This window comes from Wasmannia auropunctata, unplaced genomic scaffold (assembly GCF_000956235.1).
Source record: "Wasmannia auropunctata unplaced genomic scaffold, wasmannia.A_1.0 LD334199.1, whole genome shotgun sequence".
Lineage (NCBI taxonomy): Eukaryota > Metazoa > Arthropoda > Insecta > Hymenoptera > Formicidae > Wasmannia > Wasmannia auropunctata.
The window spans coordinates 101,397-120,494 of record NW_012028691.1 but is presented as its reverse complement, the minus strand read 5'-3'; the positions used below and the strand labels follow the sequence as shown (position 1 = coordinate 120,494).

The 19,098-nt window shown below is 41.0% G+C and overlaps 1 protein-coding gene across 3 annotated transcripts in view; it reads left to right on the top strand.

Annotated features, from left to right (window-relative positions):
* The window catches only part of LOC105459267 (spectrin beta chain, non-erythrocytic 5), a 60,495-nt gene that overhangs the window by 10,823 nt on the left and 30,574 nt on the right, over positions 1–19,098 (top strand). For 2 of the 3 annotated variants that reach the window (XM_011705152.1, XM_011705153.1), the window contains exons 1-2: positions 13,058–13,267; positions 13,530–13,697. In XM_011705152.1, coding sequence (XP_011703454.1) covers positions 13,148–13,267; positions 13,530–13,697 — 288 coding nt within the window. In that variant the 5' untranslated portion in view covers positions 13,058–13,147. Of the gene's footprint in view, positions 1–13,016; positions 13,268–13,529; positions 13,698–19,098 lie in introns of those variants that run through there. The other variant, XM_011705154.1, reaches the window with a different exon arrangement.

Here is a 19,098-nt window from a genome sequence, read left to right as displayed (position 1 = left end):
TGTATGAATTATGTAACTGATACAGACTGCATCGGATGCATGCCGTTCGTCTTATTAAGAAAAAAAAAAAGAAGATATGTTAATCAATTCTGTGCTCATTCCGCTCGTTAAGCATCGCGGAAAGGTAATTGACCGGTTCGGACGCGCTTCTGATAGAACACACTGGAACCTTAAGTCCCGCAATAACTTGGTTACTTAATACGTTTCGTGAAAGCTATGATTCTTAACGCCCGCAGGAAACGTTACCAATGATTCATTCACACGCCGTAATAGGTCGTCTAGGGAGAAGTCGTTCGCCGCCGGTAATTATATAGTTAATCGTCGTCGTAAATTCAAATCGAATATAACGTTATGTGTCCCCGTGTATCTCCGCGTGCTTACGAAACGCGTCGCATATCTACATATCTCGTTTACAAATTAGAAAAAAAAAGAAAAGAAAGAAGAAGTTGCCCCTCCGCTCCCCCCCCCCTCCTCTCCCTCCCCGTAGTTATGCCGTAATATCGCTACTTTTAGAAATTCTAATGCATCATTATTTCAAGCAAAATTACCACACTCGGCAATTAAACAAGAACGGAAAGGACGTGGTACTTTTACGGAATCATCGCCGTAACAGCTGTAGCTGTTATTCACGTACGTGAATTACAGCTCACGAATTTATTATTTCCTACATATAATGTCAATTATAATTATACATAACGTCGGATTAATTATAGTCAGAGATGGCTAATGAATTTCTTGCCAAATTGATCCACGTGGCCGCGAAGATTTCATCCGCAATAATATTAGATCCCATTACCTATGGTCATCAATTCCAATCCACAGCCGACTGTCGTAAAACAGGAAGATTATACATTTCACCTTTATGCACGACGAGCCTTCTTCTTCATTCAACGTGGCGACTTTTGCCGGTTTCCGTGCAGGAAACGTCACGTCGCAAAAGTGCACGATTCGTGCCGTGCCGTTAAGAACTTGTTCCGCGTGTAATCTGCGTAGTATAGTACGTATGTGTGTGTATTAAGCGATTACATTACCGCATCGTGAAATTAACAAGTTATTAACGCGACGCCGACGACCAGTCGCCGGCCAGCCGGCCGGTGGTGTTTGCACGAAAAAGGAAATCGCTGTTTGCCGCATTTACGCACGTGTTCGACGAATAAATTCCGCTGCATCGACACCGAAATCGCGCCACGATGACCAGACTTTTTAGTTTCAGATTATATTTCGCATAACAAATGGAATTATATTATAAAACGGAGCCATATTATCGATGTTTCGTATTAATGATACCTAAATAAAAAAATTTCAGTTTTTCCGAAAGCAACATTTCTACTTGAGTTTACAGCCTCAATCCAGGTTGTATATGATATAGCATATATTTATTTAAAGCACATTTATAAATTTTGAAATTTTAATTCTGAATATTAATTTTTGAAAGCAATCTTGGGACTTAATGCATTAATGCGTTTCTATTATTATCGACTCGACGTACTCTCTAAATTTTCCGGAGTGAAAATACTGCCATTCAAACACTTGGCCATTCGAATGGCAGTATTTTCACTCTTTTGGAGTGAGTTTTTACTCCAAAAAAGTGAAAGTCACTCCAGAAAATTTAGAGAGAAATTTTATTAAAAATAAAATAATTTAAATCCATTAATGACCTATTTATAAAATTCACGTCTGTTGCATTTCATAACGCGCATGAAAACGCGGAATAAGATCGATATGGACATCGGGCGATGGTTTGAAACAATTATCTCTTCTTGTTTTTACTGATTACCGTAATAAGTATTTCCTGCATCTAACAGCGACTGCTTTGTCTCTGCCGCATCTCTGTGCACGCAGAATGCAGAGATTACGGGGCTGCGGCAATAAACGAGTCGTTGTGCAAATGTTACGGCAATTACGCGGAGATCACCGCGATTTTCTATCGAGGCATGATACGCGATAGAAGATATATTGCGAAGTAGGACAGAACTTCTTGCAAAAGAATAAAGTAAGAGAATTATATTATCCCGCGGTGCGAAAAAGACTTTGCCTGATGCACAAAAAATCCTCCCCAAAAAATATCTTCTTAAATATCATTCGGTTATCATACGTACTTAAAGGAACGCGACTTTGTGTATTTTTTATTCAGCTTGGCATTATCCGTTTTAAAGTCCTTAAGATTCAGAATGAATGCTGATAAAGAGCTGATTTGAGAAGTAAACAAAAAGTTAATCCTCTGTGCAATTGCAATGCAATGATAATATGATAAGATTGTATCAAATAATGCGCCAATATCAGATAGTGGAGGCAAGATAAACAGATAATTATGACAATGAGAAGTAATATTTTGAATTTTTTACAACGCATTCCGTTGTATTTTCAAGTCTTCGTCGATAATACGAAGCGCATTCTTTTAGCTTCGCCAACTACCAAAGGAGGAGAAACATCGTACGCAGAGGTTCGCGACCCATAATGGGACGTCGGCGCGTGCTTATTTACCGGATATTCAAACCGTTTCTTAATTAGGCGGAATAAAGTAGACTTATTGGGGTCAATTCCAGCCGCCGCCGTGCGAATTTCACCGGCGCGGTCAGATTGACAAGTGGAAGATCGTTTCGGCCTTGTACGGTGGCGTTACTCCCGCACCTTAATGAACGTCGAACAGCAATTAGAGATGATTTTGATGGGAAACAAAAATCGTTCGAGAGATCGATCGTATCGACGTGCAATTATGCGCGCGGTATTCCGTCGTTAATAAAAGCCCGTCAATCCGTATGATGCAACTCTTTTGAGATTAATTAGAACATTATCATGGGATAAGAATAGGTCTGTCCATTATTGTATCAATATATAAATTTAATTAAAGTCCATTGTGGCAAAGAGAATAAAATTGTGGTATAACGTATCATGCTGTAATTATTGAAAATCTATTTGTGGAGTCAGTGATTCAGAGCCTAATGTGATTATAATTTTTCAAATTAATATTTATATTAATCTGAAGAAATTTTTATCTACACTTGCGTTTAGCTGAATTGTGACATGTAATTTTTATTTTATATTATTTCTTACGTATTATTATCTTTATGTAAAACTGACAAATCGTATTTTCGTATTATTACCTGTTCGACATAAATTTATATGTTTTCGTACATTACGCCAATTATCCTTTTCGCCAGGAACAAGGTTTCGTAGTAACATGCCAATTAAAAACGTTCCAATCGTCCATTCGTTGCCGGAACTCGTAAGATAAATATTTAGAGACAGGAGGAGGATGTGTGTGTATCAAGACTATCGTCACATCCTTACGTCCCGTAAACGTTTAGCCACGGGACAAACGGAAACCGGCCCAAGTATCGTCAGTAATGTGAAGTCATCGTGGAGATATTTAGACAATCTTACGCAATATTTGTTTTGTCAGATAAAGTCAAACTTTATCTTCTATCTAATCGACGTGTTCGAGTGACTAGTAAAGCGACAAACCAAGTTCCTATATAATTCTAAATAAGACTGATAAATCATTACTTCGGAAAATTGTAACAAAATGCAAGAAAAACGCATTATGTAAGATATCGAGCAGAGATTTTAACGAAATTATACGAAATTTGCAGAGCATTAACTTATATGCTGAATAGTCTCAGATAGACGTTCTTTACATTGACATTATTTAAACGAAACGTTATTCGATTTACGTCGCCAACGGCTTTCTAGCGCCAACAATCTGTTATCCCGACTTACCGAAACGATCTCACATTCCGATTCGATGGGTCGACGTAGATAAAGCGTTTGCGGAATTAATTTCTCAGCCATAAAAGGAGGGGGAAAAAAATGTAAGGCGTGCACTCTGCCCGCGGATGGGAATAATTTTCTCGTAAATTATCGCGACGTCTGAAAATTTATACGGAGATTACAATCGGCGCATTAAAAACAGATTTCGAGTGCGCCGCGAGAGGTGACGTCTTAATAGCGACGACGAATCCCCGCTGATGCTCAGCAATTCTATTGCGCAATCTGGATTTGGATGAGTATGCAAGTCTTAGGCCAGCGACGCTTCGCGCGTTCCGCGATCTACGTGTAGTGGCTGAGTCATTTGAAGCGTTTTCGAACTCTTAGAAGAGCTAAGGCCGTTACGCGCCGGCATCGAGCTCGCATATGGCTTCGCGTCGTTGGCAGATCGAGAGTTTGTAAGGTGCTGCAGACAACAATAAAATAAAGCGTCGAGTTCTTTTCGAGGAACGCGCGGTGTTACTTTGTCCGCGGAAGTAAATTTTCTTTTGACGAAGGCGCATGTACTGAAGCGTCAGCAACATTTAACTAGTACACGATTGAGAAAAATTATTTCTCGATCAAAGCAATGCAAATCTGCGGATAGATAACAGCCTTGCAATTGCGGATTGACAACATTTTCTAATAACCGCTCGTACGTGCTTTCGCCTAATTACTTCGCGGGCAATTGACACAGTTTATACCCGCGCAGTTTCGCTTTAATCCGCCAACCGTGAAACGTTAGGACGCGCTGTCCGAGCCAGCTATGACAAGCTATTTACAATATATGATAACATTGTTTATGATGTTTTTGTATGTATGTTACTGAATTTTTTCGATGTTTCAAAACTGCTTTCATGCGGAGAGTTTCGCGAGGTGAAATTGAACTTTCGGAGCATCAAGTAGGATGTCGGATTTCATCAGTGACAATGATTACAGTTTAATTACAGTTCGTGTAACATGCATATCTCGCACATTTCTTTCATTTCTCGGAGTTTTTTTTTAGAAACTGAGACAAGTGTGGATAGAAATCGCGAGTTGTACACAATGTAGATGACACGAGAAGCCATGTGTGACACTTTATAAAACGTTATATCGACGCACTCGTGCTCGCAACGAGCGATAGAGCTGTACAGTCATTGGAAAACGTTCAACAAAATATTATACATTTCACATAATATATAACACACGTATGTAATCGTGTATTAAATGTTCTTTCTGCAGGAAAGTGTTTCTCGTCCATCATCGTTTCGCTCCCAAGGTGTTATGCATAATTGCAAAGATAGAGATGATTCAACAAGAGCTTCGTCATCTGCGAAGGAGGTGTCGCGTAATAGGAAAAATATGCTGCGCTTTCCGCGTCGTAATCCGTTCTGTCTCAGATACGAATAAAAGCAAAAGTGTTAACGTTAATTTTACTCTCTAAATTTTCTGGAGTGAATCTCACTCCAAAAGAGTGAAAGTTCACTCCAGAAAATTTAGAGAGTATGAGACACGTAACGGCGCACTAAATAACTTGACATAAACTTAACTTCCGACCTTTACTATGAATTTTTGCACGATAATTAATTGCGCTTGTTGCTTCGAACTTTCGCAAAGTCGAATCACGCGCGGGGCGTCGAAATGAATAGCTTTAACGGCGCAATAAACGCTCGAAAAAATGGTCCCGAGTCCATTCCCACAATGTCACAGACCAAACATAGGCATGTCGTCACCGTCGTTTGAACTTCGAAGCTGTTATTGCGTTTATTTCCTTGTATGTACACTTCGATACGAGAACGTGAATTAAGATAGCCACGGGTTATCAACGTCAATAGAGAGGAACATCGCGAGACAACGGTAAATTATTGATTATTACGTGACGTATTATTACTTTGGCAATTCGACTGGCGATACTGCTGATGATCAGGTTGACATTTGATTTTTCAGTTTTGCTCGACGATTGCGAAAATCACGGTTGGCCTCAGTTGTTTTTCTTCGACTGAATTTACGATTACACGCAAATGAGCAGGAACGTTAATTAAATTACCATTACTTTAATTTTCTGAAACGTTATTCCATCTTAACATGATTGATGCCTCGGAGTTAAATCATTAATTATGTACATCTCGCGAGTGCGTGTGTCTTATCAGGTACTTAAGTCGTGTTTCTTTATCGGGCGCCACACGTTAAAAACGGGTCTTTAATCGAAGAGAGGTACTCTTCTGTTTCTGTGAAAATTCCAAATGTAATCACATAATTACGTGGACGTATTAAATCATGTTTTTTCGAGCGATTAAATTTCTTCCGTTCCCCTCGAAATAAGAAGAGGGCGACTGAAACGTCGCTATAAATTCTACACGGTACGGTTGCTATGAAACTCGCTTCTGCTGCTTCGGGTACTCGGTTACATGCGCGCGGTACGACGATACGGGAATGAATTAATGTTTGCCTCGGCTATCAGTGTCAACAGAACGAGCTGGCACTTTCCAGGCAGGACGAGTGCCGATAATAATACGGCTCCGATTTCGCCTGGTCCGCTAGACTTCCAGCTCCTCTCTCGGCTCTTTCTGTGCGTTCACCGTATTTCCGGTGCAATTCTGCGCTTCCTGCCGGCAACAACAATGCCCTTTCGAACAGCATCGGTATCTTCCTCATCGCGCACACATTCGATTTCTAGAGCGTTTCAAACCGATCGGGGTAATGATTGGAAGCTAAATTTAGAAATGCTGTTGAAATTTTTTGCTTACCGGAATTATTCTGCAGAAAATATAAACTATTTTCGAAGCTACAAAAATATACTTTGCTACTTACAAAGCGCGAGCTTTAAAACAATCTATAATTTATTTTTAATTAAACATTTTTAAAATTTAAATTTTACATAATATGCAATGTTTCTTTTACTGTTATACATTATCATCATTATTTTTAGAGTTTTTCTTTACGTCTCATCAAGTTCCTTAATCTAATCTAATCTGATTTCATAGATAATAAATCGATCTTGGCATTTTTGATAATATCAGTTCTGTTTGCTCGCTTCATTGGCGCAGCTCTGAGTTGACAGAGTTCCACATTATGCGAAGATGCCTCCTGGTCAAAACCCCGACCCCACTTCAGCGCAATCGCCGTATTTCCGCTGCGATTCTGCGCTTCCTGCCGCATTGACGGCTCCACGATTAAAGGGCTGGTATTTAATTATCTTGTCGGCAACACCGGCGTCGCCGATCGTCCTTCAGATTGTAATTTTCAACTTGACATCGTCATCCGTGACAATTTAAATTCATTCACCTTCCGCAAAAATTCAAGGTTGTAGAGAGTTCATCTTTAGCGGAAACATGAAACTGAGTTTACTCATTTCCCAGGACTGGCTATTATTTTCTTCATAATAAAGTACACGAAGTAATGCACAACTACAAGGAAAGTTTTTTATAATATAAAATTTATTGAGTTTAGATATGTATCCAAATTCAAAGAAGTTTATCTAACCTGTTCAAGTTTACCTTATAAATTTGTACCCATATCTGCGTGCAAAGTACTCCAGAATCTAAACTGGAAACAAAATTTATATTATAATTAAAACTATTATGAAGTATTTATATTTAGTGGACTATATTTATAAAGGGTTATTAAAGCTTGCAGAAATTGCTCTGCAAATGTAATTATTTGGTGAAACGCGGAATATAAAGAGAAGAAATCCGAGTTGTAACGAAAGATCACAATTTAATATTCTAAACATATTTCTAAAAAAGATCCCTAAAAAAAATCATTAAAAATAGGATGAGATATTGTAGATTTTTGATGATCCACAGATATTTCAACTCTCGCACGGAATAAAAGACTCCTGCAGGAATCAAATTTGAGGCGGCGCTTATCGTCGCGTACGTGTCACTTGTAAACATTCCGTAAGAAGTATCTTCTTAACGACATACTCTTCGGTTTAAAAATTCGGATTAAGTTCCACGTATCTTGCCTGGTTTTATGCGCGCGATCGTATCCTTCGCATCGTTCGTTTTATCTTTTTACGTATATTATACGACCTATACTAATCTTTTTATTGTAACTACAAAGTTTGTTACTACAAAGTGTAAGTACCACTTGGTTTCAGAGGCGAATTGTATAACGTATTATATGCAATGCAATATAATATCTTATCACGACATATATCTGTTCACTACTTCACAACGCACGAAGTTGATAATCAAGTCTTGCAGTTACAGTTTCCCTAATCTCAAATTTCAATTGTTAAATTTTATTGTCCGTTTCCTACACTAGTTTTTTTCATCGTCTGTATTTTCTCATCGCGAATTCTTCTCTGCTACGCCAATGTATCGCCACACACGCATAAACGTACTTAGTTTCTGCTACATAAATAAGCTGGCCGACATGATACACATGCAAAACGTGATAAGAGTCCTGTCAGTGGCCTTCGACTGGCAACTGAATCAGTTGGGTGTCACCGCTCGTTTGCGTCTCACCTCGCGTTATTTTGTCAGTGTTTCATCGATTTACGTAGAAATCGATGATGCGAATCGCGCCGCCGATCGGAAGAACCGCGATAAGAGGATAATATCCTACGTGAAAGCATGGCGTACAATCATCATTATTACTCGGGTAAATACGAAAAGTAAAATGTTCTCTGTCATTCCGAAACACCTTCTGTGTATGTTTGATATACATGTACATATATATATATTTTTTGTTACGTAATTAGCTTACGTAGTGGAACGTACCCAATCATTATATACAATTAGGCTCGTGTAGTGTCTAATTGTAATCTAATGTGCACACTGTTAGGAATAATTTCATAATACCACACCTGTCTATCGTCTTATCTCCGCAGATAAGACAAGGCGGGCGAACACTTTGATCCACACACACACACACACACACGCACACACACACACACACACACACACACACACACACACATCATTCGCTCTGATAGACTAATAATCTACTGTCAAAGATACACTCAGATTGTCTGGCAGTTAAGCCGTTCGTTAAAATGAAATAAATTACATTGTAGTTGAAATTAATATCTCGAGAGTCCATATGAACTGTGTTATTATAAGTTGCCCTGAAAATAAATTTAAAAAATGTCCAAATGCATATTTTCGATCTTATAATTGTGGTAATGGTTACAACAGCGAATCCAGATCTCGTGAAATTATTTAAAAACAAACTATTACTAAAATATCTTGAGTGTATGCAAAAGAATTGCAAGGATATATTGAGCGTGTACATATAAAAAAGTGTTTGTAAAAGATTGATATATGTATTTACCATAGTTTGAAAATAATTTAGAAATAGAGAGAAAAATTATATTTTTCGAACCTCGAAATTTCTCCGAAGCGGAGCTGACACACGGGGTTAAACAGTGCCACCTCGTTCGAAACGTCAATACGTATGTACATGTTGTATCTCACTATAAGTCGTGGCCTCGTGCGAAATGTACTTAACGCGAACGGCGAAAGCATATATATGTATCGCCGCGCGCGCGTCACGCTCGAGGAATTCGCGCTAAGTACATGTGTTACAGCCCGCGTTACATAGTCCGACCGCCGTTAGAAACACTCAGTGCGCGAGCACCGAATGCCTAAGTGCTCTAATCAAATCCGCCGAGATGCTACTTGCCATTGCCCTCCCAGACGTCCCCTTCACTCGATCACACACGGATCTTCCAATCCAATACAAATGTTTTATAACTTCAGAAATTCCTATATTCATAATTTCTTGTCACCATGTGTTATGAAGATCTTCGATTTTAATGGTAGCGTTAGCATCTGGCATTATATCGAGTACTTTTTATTAAGTTTTGTTATGTATCCCTAGATCCTCGACATTCTACATATATTCATTGCCGCGGTATAAATGCGTGATATCATAAATCTTCGACGTCATTGACCTGTGATACCATAAATCGCCATAGATCGTTGGCTATCGGTTAGGTGGAATCGATAAATCATTTCTATTATAGATCCTTTGGTAGCGCAGATAGATCAAGGTACCGCTACTTCCAGCGTAGATATTGGATGCCATAGATCTTTGCAACTTATACTTCGCGATATCGGTATAGTTCTTCGGTATAAAAAATCTTTGATATCGCAGATTTGCGATATCATTTCTCTTTAGTATCACAATATTTTATATAAAATCTTGCTCTACGCTTTCTACTAGCCGGGGTATCTTTCCACGCGATTCTCCTGCAGCTTCCGTTTCTGTCAATCGATATGTGAAAGCCGCTCAAGGCGCGACTCGTTGCGAAAATGTCGCGTTTAATCCACTTTCGAAATGCGCGCCCCACGGGCGACGAACGCGCAAACTGAGCTCTCTGGACGTGACATCACGCCGCAGCCGCCAGACGATGTGACATTTAAAAATCTCGCACGCGTGTAAACGAATTTTGCCGGCTCGTGAAAGCGTGTCCTTTAATCTGCATTCGCCGAGACGCGTCCTTGATCCTCCGAAATGCGAATTACACGGTTTCTTCGTCTCCCCCTCGCGCCGGGGTGGAACAACCAACACGTTCACAATTTTCTATTAGCGAACTTTCTAATACCTTTCTCTAAGCAACTGGCATCGTTAATATCAACACGAGAACGCCGATGAAGTGATCATTGATTAACATTGACACGGTTGCGGATTATCCATCGATGCAGAACCCTCTCTCTCTCATTATACGAGAAGAATTCTCAAAAAAGTCAATTACGAATTGCTGGGAAATATAATTGGAAACATAATTTCCGAATGTAAGCTTACCAGTATATACATATCTATATGAATTGGACCCCAACCCTCAACTCTCAGGTCTGGATTTAACTTTAAAGAGTCTCTGCTAGCGCCCCAGACTTAATTAGAAGTCCATAAAAAAATAAAAGATACATATGCAGACATATGTGAGGACGACTCATTCGACAAACTGACAACTTCAAAGAGCATTTGGCGGTCTAGCGTTAAATCCGCATGGAGTTACAAATGCACTCACGCACGCACGCACGCACGCACGCACGCACGCACGCACGTGCACATTAACTATCGTCCTGCACGTGCAGTCGCATACACACAGCCGTCATAATTGACACTTCAAAGTTGCGCGTGCTTTTTTTTTCTCTCAAGCGCGCGCCCCTTTCTTTCGCGCTCGCCGGGCCAATTTACGCTCGCGCTCACGTTCGTGCTGGCGCGTCCTTTTAGAGGCTCGAAAAAATTTACGACAGCGTCTACGTAGCATTAGCCGGAGTGACAATAAGCGAGGACAATAATCCCGCCGAGTCACGAACGCCCCAGCAAGAAACGAGTCGCCCTGCCTCGCGGAGTGCACGGCTCTCGTCGTTTGTGCACTTGCTCTTATTATCGGGTTGTCGCGCATGAAATGTGTGTTTCGCATCAGCGTTCTCGGATGACCTCGGGAAGAATTAAACACAGTACATTATTCTATGTATATTCTTCCGTCTTGACACTTGTTTAACTTTGCGAAACTCTGCTCTTAGCTAAAAACGAGTCTCACGTAGCGTGAACATAATCGAAGCACTTTTTTTATCGTTTTCTATTATTTAAGACATTTATTTTATCAAGACGATAAGATCTATAGATTTCTAAGACTGGAATAAACGCTAATGCTTTCAAGAATCACTCTAACTAGACATTTATTTTATCGAGACGACAAGATCTGTAAACTTCTAGAATGGAATAAATGCTAATGCTTTCAAGAATCACTTTAATTGATTTGAATCTAAATCGTCTCGAGCATCAAATCGCCGTTAATTCTTTCGAAATGACAAATTTATTAATTTACTCATTAGCACTCCGGTACCCCACGTTAACAGCTATCTCGTTCAGAGGCACGATATTTATGAGCCTCGTCATCGTAAAGAAGTTAATTCGTGGTATGCGGTCATCCCCGCCCAAATTTATCGCCTTGTCTTCCGAGAAATGATAATTTTCAATATTTGCGACGGTATACGGCTGTTCTCGATCAATTTAATCCACGTAATCCCGTATATTCTGATTAAGGTTGCCGCGAATATTTCCACACAACCGCGTCGCGAATGTTGACTCGCGTACGAGCTTCGATTCCGCCGTTTATCTGCCTGCTGCGTAAATACTGCCACTCGTAAAAGTTATCACAGCTCGTTAATCTTCCCGAGAAGGATGCCCGTTGTTCCTTTCTCCCCAGCGAGAAGAGCCAACGGTGCGCCCGCATCCTAATGCAATATCCACGCCCATGGTATTTCCTATCATCCTATTTTACGACAGATACGTCTTATCGCGCTCTCTCTCGCAGATATCGAAAAGACGTCTCGACGAATGTCTCTTTAGCTTTCGCCTCTTTAATTAATCTCAAATACCAGCTGCTCCAAAAAGTGCTGAATAAGTACGATTGTTAATAAAAATGTATTGAACCATTTAAAAGATTAAATGTGCACGATATAAATATCTTTTATCTATACTATATCATAACTTGTCACATTTATTTAACGTTTTGCTGTACTTTTGTTAATAACATAGAAAGCATATTGCAGTTTGAATCTTATGAGGTCAAATTCCATCGAGAGTTCGATAGTTTCTTATCGACATGGCTATTCAATATATCATGATGAATTGACAGTGCAATATTGCAGCGATCAAATGTTAGTACGTTCTATGTCAAAATAATGAAAGATCATAAGTTACAGAAGCTATTTGTGGGTACGGGTCTTTGCTTCTTGATTTCAATTTAAGTATTACCCCACCTATGAATCAACGATCAATAACTATCATAACGGATGCCTGTCATTCTGAATTGTAACGTGGAATCGATAAATAAAACGATTGTTGATACAACTGTCTTAAAATATAAAAAAATTTGAATTACAAATTGCTAAAATTAATATTTTTAAAAATCTCGTAATCTTTCCATTTGGAGAAAAACACAATACTGCTCCTATTTAAAATTTCTTTACAATCTCTTAATAATTGATTTTTTATCGCTTGTAATAAAAATTCTGATTTGAAAAATTTCGTCTTTTTAAAATAGCTATTCTGAAATTTCCTACATTTTACTTTTATTATTCGTCGCTAATTAATTTCAACTTCTGTGAATCCACGAAGCCCACATGAGGCTTACGGAAAGGAGATCAAACGCACGTGCCCCCTAGAAAGGAAATGTCACAGATGCTAATCGCGCGCGAGGCTTCATCTGGAGAACATTTATGACTGTGTTTCCGCCACACGTATCCTGTGTTTACGCCGCGTTTACGTCACGTTTACGCTAACAGAACGAGTTTCCAAAAGCGGACGATTTCTGTTTTCAGGGGCGCAGTATGTGCCCGGCGCCGGGCCCAGCGCCGCATCCCAAGAAAGGACCCGTACTCTCGAACACGCCCCCACATATCCGCCACCGAGAGTTGACAGATACAGGGGCGGTGCGCAGATACAGAAGAGAATGACTCAGAGAGAAGACGTTCTTAAGTTCGAGCAGGGCCGCATTAAGGCCCTGCAAGAGGAACGTCTTCACATCCAGAAGAAGACGTTCACGAAATGGATCAATTCGTTTCTGCTGAAGGTAATGCATCTAACTCTGTATATTAAGTAATTAAAAATTAGGCACATAAAAGCAAACTGCAAGAGATAAAAATTTATATTTAGAATATCAAACATTCATGTCTCAAAAATATCCTCGCAAATAATGTATTTTTTCCGTGTTAATGTCTTGATGTACGAAATCGTTTTCGATGAATAATTTTCTGTAATTATAATATCTCTCTGCATGCGCGGGTCAATCTTTCTTCAATTGAATTACATCGGAATTCGACTTGGCTTTTCAGGCGCGTATGGAGGTGGACGATCTGTTCACCGATCTGGGAGATGGCAAGAAGCTGCTCAAACTATTGGAGATCATTTCCGGCGAGCGATTGGCCAAGCCCAACAACGGGCGTATGCGAGTTCACAAAATCGAGAACGTGAACAAGTCCCTGGCGTTCCTCCATACCAAGGTAATACATATTTCCGAGAGCATGGCTTGCCTTCTTTTCTCTCTTTCTCTCTTCCTCGGGATCTCGAGTGTGTGTTGTTCACTCTCGGAAATCTCGAGAGCGAACGAATTAACCGCGCGGTCCGGCGGCGCGGTTGCACGTGTTCAGCGCCGCGAACAACTTTGTTCGCCGACGAATAAATAAAGGCCCCGAAAAAGCTTCCACGTGAAGTCGAGTGCCGGATAAATTAGCGGGGCAACAAGCGGGCCCGTTAAGTCCCGCTCGTATTTTCTCCGTTGGGCCATAGATCGTCGTAACCCGTTGTATATTTCGATGTAAATGTGCTAAAGATAGATGCGCGACATTAAATTTTTTTTCCCCAGAAACGACCTACGTACAATTTAAATAAACGCGAATTTGAGAGGATAATAGACATAAGATTATCAGGTGTTGCGGTACTAAATACCGCTGTCGATTTCGTCGTGGTGTTTCGAATAGATTCGCCGGTAATACCAAATGACTTGCATACACCGTAAACACAAGTATCGCCGCGCGTCGTATTAACGCAAAGAATCATTCGGACGATTAATCTGAGCGGCGTTCCAGCCGTTATTTCCTCTCTCTCTGATAGCCCACACGCGTCTAGTATGCGCTGTCTGCATGTCGACGAAGCCAAAGAAATTCTACAGTCCAGATCTGACAGATTGGAGACGCCACGGGCGATCCGCCCGTTGCGGGCGGGTTCGCGGACGAGCGGGCGGTTGAAGAAATATGATGTGCGACGCGTCGCTTCCGGTAACACGAGGATCAGGGCCACCGCGTGATTCCTGTTGGTCTCTTTGGAACCGACGCGACGGGTCCGATATACGAACGCCGACGCATATCACGCCGGCCGGGCCCTGGTCAATGCCTCCGCCCGCGCACTCCGTCGCTTACGTCGCGCGCGAGGTCTTCGGAGGTTTACCCTTGCTCGTCTCTCGCTCGCAGTTCCGCAGGCTCTCCTCCACCGCGCCGCACGTAGTGAAAACTATTATGTCATAAGCCAGGCGAAGTACAAGAGGCCATTCACGAGAAGTTTACACTTACCGGGCTTCGTTGCGGCGCGCCAGTGCCTGTCCAGCGGAACGCGCGAGCCCCGCACGAAAAAGAATATCGCACGGGAGAGTACGCGGAATGCCGTATGACGCAACGGCGTATTTGCTTTAGATATTGAGTGGCGTCATTAAATTTTTTAGATAATTCGTATGTAGCTTTTTTTCAAAAGCGAGATAAATCGAGACCGAGCGCGCGATAACGGTTCTCGGTATAGCTTCAGCGAGTAACCAATTGCGTGAACTTTACCGAAGCTTTGGCCATTTTTACACGCAAATCACCAGGTGAAGTTTACAGACGTTGCTAGCGTAGAATCAGCCGGAACGGATCGCGCGATAGTAATTCTCTATGTATATATGATAGCAAAATAATTATAATCCAATTAAGAGTTAATTGGATTGATAAAGAAACAAACGCTTTCCACCGTTCTCGTGTTACATGCGAACGTGTACAAATGTTGTACAAATCGCGAGATTCCGATCGCTGCAACGCGTGTTACAGCCTTAACGCGTTACCGTTTACGGAAACATATCTCAGCGGCGAAATGATCGTGATGCTCGGCCGTATACTTTTTACTGTGCAAGTGCGTGTTTTATCGGTACCGCGGTAATATGGACGTAATCGTTAGGCATCGTTATGAAGTCGTGCGTTAAATCGTCGTGCTCGTACAACGGCCGTGCGCCGATCGCGTGCGATGAAAAACTCATTGTCCTTCGCATATAAGGTATCGAGCATGCGACATCATTATCCGTTCAAAGAGGAAACTTCACTATTCGAGACCTTGAAGATAATTCACGAAGGCGATTAATTTGGAAAACTATATACACATTTTCGATTGGATTTTTTTTTTCGTAACAATGTTGATACGTATTATATGAATCACACTGTGATGTAATTTAATAATTTATCAAGCTACTCCACGCAGCCGCAAAACACAAAATAAAACTCTCGGCGAATCAATGCCTTTGAACAAAGATTTTCACCGGGATTACGTCACGGTAATAAAGGCTTAATTTGGGCACGGCAAAATCCTTCCGCCGTAACGTTACGAGCTCTAAAAAGATTCCCTTCTTGTCAGATTATTTACGTGAGCTATACTCGCATAATTTCGGTGGGCGGAATGCGACTGCATTTGCGAGCAGTGATCCATGGCGTTTGCTAAATAATGCATGACGCCGTGTTTACCGCCGTGTCTTGACGTCGAAGACCATCATGGTAGGACGAGCGGTGCGTGTTTCCGCGGTGCAGCTTTTTGCAGCTCCGATCGGCGAACCGAACGGTACATCGTTGCGCGCGCGATGCAAAAGACGCTTTTCACCGGTTTCTCGTTTCCCCCATTTGGCGAACGGAGGAAAAGCCACGTTTGGGTATTCGCTTCTTACCTTAACGTTCTACCTTAACGGTCTTAAAGCGAGTAAGTCTTCTAGCAACACGAGCGCTTCTCTATTCGCATAACCGGCAGAAACTGGCATTTTTATAACCCATAATTAGTTTTAGACTATCCAATTATAGCGAAAACAAGTTACTAATAATTTCGTAACAAGTTTTTCTGTGCAAAGTCTTTATTTCTTTCATGCTCTTTTTTTTTCAAGAAATAAAGAGATGGTTTTACATCTCTCAAACTTATATAGGTAAGACTAAGTATTAGTAAAACTAAATATAAGATTAATTAACATCCTGCTTTGAAATTATTATTCTTTATTCTAATTATAAAATGCTTAAATGCCTTCGATGAAATAGTTGTTAAATTAAAGTAAAAGCCACTTAAAAATTAATTGGAATACAAGGCCTCTATTGCTCGTCCGTATCTCCAAAGCTTGATTCACCGAAACATTTTAATTGCCAGCAATAACTCAAGAAACTTGGGCGTTGGGGCGACCGTTACTCTTCTCAGTTCGGCCTCTATATCCCCGCGAAAGGAAAGGCGTTTACAAAAGCCATTAGACGCGAAAGGATTAAATAAAGGCCGCATCGGCGGCCACGCCCGAGCGTATGTCAAATTTGGTTCGTACATTCGAGGCGACGCACGAATCGATCACGGTCTTATCGCGCCGGCTGTCTTTGCGGTGACGATCTCACCTCCCACCGCGGGCACTTCGAAAAAGGACAGGAGTTATTTCTGGAGGATGATACGGCGATGCCGTCCGTTACGAGCAAACATTCCGCGTGCTTCAGCGAATCCTTCCTCGCTTTCATCTAAGGACGCTTTGTGACGCTACCAACGATTTGCTTCCGATAAGTTAAATCGAACGAAAAGTTCATATCACTCTTGAACGATAATTCAGATCAAGAGGATCATAAATGGAGATTCTATATTTTGAACAAAAATAATTCATTTGGAACACCCAAAATATTAATATTGAATTGAAAAAGTGTCAATAGTCCTTTAAATTTAAATACTCTATGTCACTCTTCACTTACAACACGTTTACATAGGAAGTTAAGAAAATTTTCGCGGGACGACAAAATCGATAAAATGCTCGTATTTCCGCGCGTCGAAAGTACGTTGAAAAGTCACGATCTAGCGTGAGTTTCTTCTTGGTTCTCGCACGGTGTCGTAATAATGATGCTGGTCGGTAGGCGAATGTAAGACAACCATTTAAATAATGAGCTCTCGTTACGGTGGAATTAGCCGCATCGTGCCCGTAATGCCTGCATAAGTTTTCCCTCGAGTGGATCTGACAATGAAAGAATTCGTATTATACCGACATAAAATCAGTAAGGTTTTTTTTAAAGCAACGAAATTCTTGATGTAAAAGCGAATGCAAAAGTGATACATAAGAATGAAGAAATGATTTGCACAATTTATACATGCATTAAGATTGTATTATTGTAATAACGTATTAGAGATCAAGGGCTGCAAAATTGTTGAGAGAATGCTCGATTAATATCTGAATACTTATGGCATTTTAGTATATCATTTGTCATATCGTAAAGTACAGAGTTGTCCCGAAAGAATGAATATCGAGATGAAAGGAATGCAGAGATTTGGAAATCTCGAGAGGCTTGCCAGGAGCGCGCGCGGCGTTACGGTTCCCGTGTCTCGCCCAGGGGCTCTTCTCAGGCACCCACAAGAATCCAACCCCGAAGTAATTAGGGAGGTATCCGTTGGACGTTCTGAGAAGAGACGATCCCTCTCGCGCGAAGCTGTCGGCGCGCGTTGCACGCGCACGCAGGAAATCTGTGCGAATGAGAGGAAGGAAGAGAGATGAAGCAGAAAATGTTGAAAAAGACGAGCAAGAAGAAAAAGGAGATTCAGGTCGGACACCCTCCGATTTTTCCTGCTGCTTTTCGGCCAATTTCCGACGACCCATAAATCAGCAGGACAGGATAAGAAGGTGCAAGCGAGTGCGACGAGGAAGACGTGAGTCCGATAAGACGTGCGCGAAGAGAAGAAGAACGAGGAGGAAGAACGGGAAAGACAAGAGCGCGGGGTAGTCGATGGAGGACGAGGGAGGAAGAAGGACGAGAGGTGGAGGTCAGCGACCGGCAGGCAAAACTTGCTAGACCGTCGCGAGGCCTTGCAGATGTGAAATGAAACCAGACGGTACCGCCATAGAGAGAGGAACACAACAAGAGGGAGCACACGGAGGTACCTATTTAGATAAAGGATACGAAGTCTGGGAGAGGAACGAAACGATGACACCATATTGAGAGAATCGTGATTTTGGATATCAGTTTCTTCCGCGGTTTGCCCGCGGTTACTAAAATAATCGATCGTGTTGTACGAACTGATTGGCATGTGTTCCGCTATATTTTTATTAATAAACACGGAAATATCCGTGAAGATTTTATCCTCGATCTCGAATTTCTAATTTGCGGTGGTTCTCGGTTGTCCGATTTAGGCTTCAGACACGTTGCCATAGACCGCAATTTCCTGCTGCCCCTCAGGCTTCATTCCCCCTAACGCTATTCTCCTCCGTTCTGTTGTACTCTTATGCCTGCAGACATCTGTCGACCTATCCTGATCTTCGTGTGTAAGACAATAGCGTTTAGAACTGTTTAGAGCCCGACCTCGTCTGAACCGCGTCCGTTACGTCTTCACCTTGACGGGACATCTCCATCGCAGTTGAAAGCTGATGGTCAAAGACAAATACAATAATCAGAAGAAAGTATTTTCTTGCGGCATATATCTGTTATTAATATAACGACTAATGTTTAATTATTAATTTAGTTATTACATAAATCTCGTTGTAATATATAATAGAATCATTATTTGATTATGAAAAAACGTTTGCGGCTCTTAATTCATCTATCTCTTATTGTTTATTGATGTTAATTTAATTAAAAATTTTACGAAATTATTAATTAATATCTTATTTTATAATAT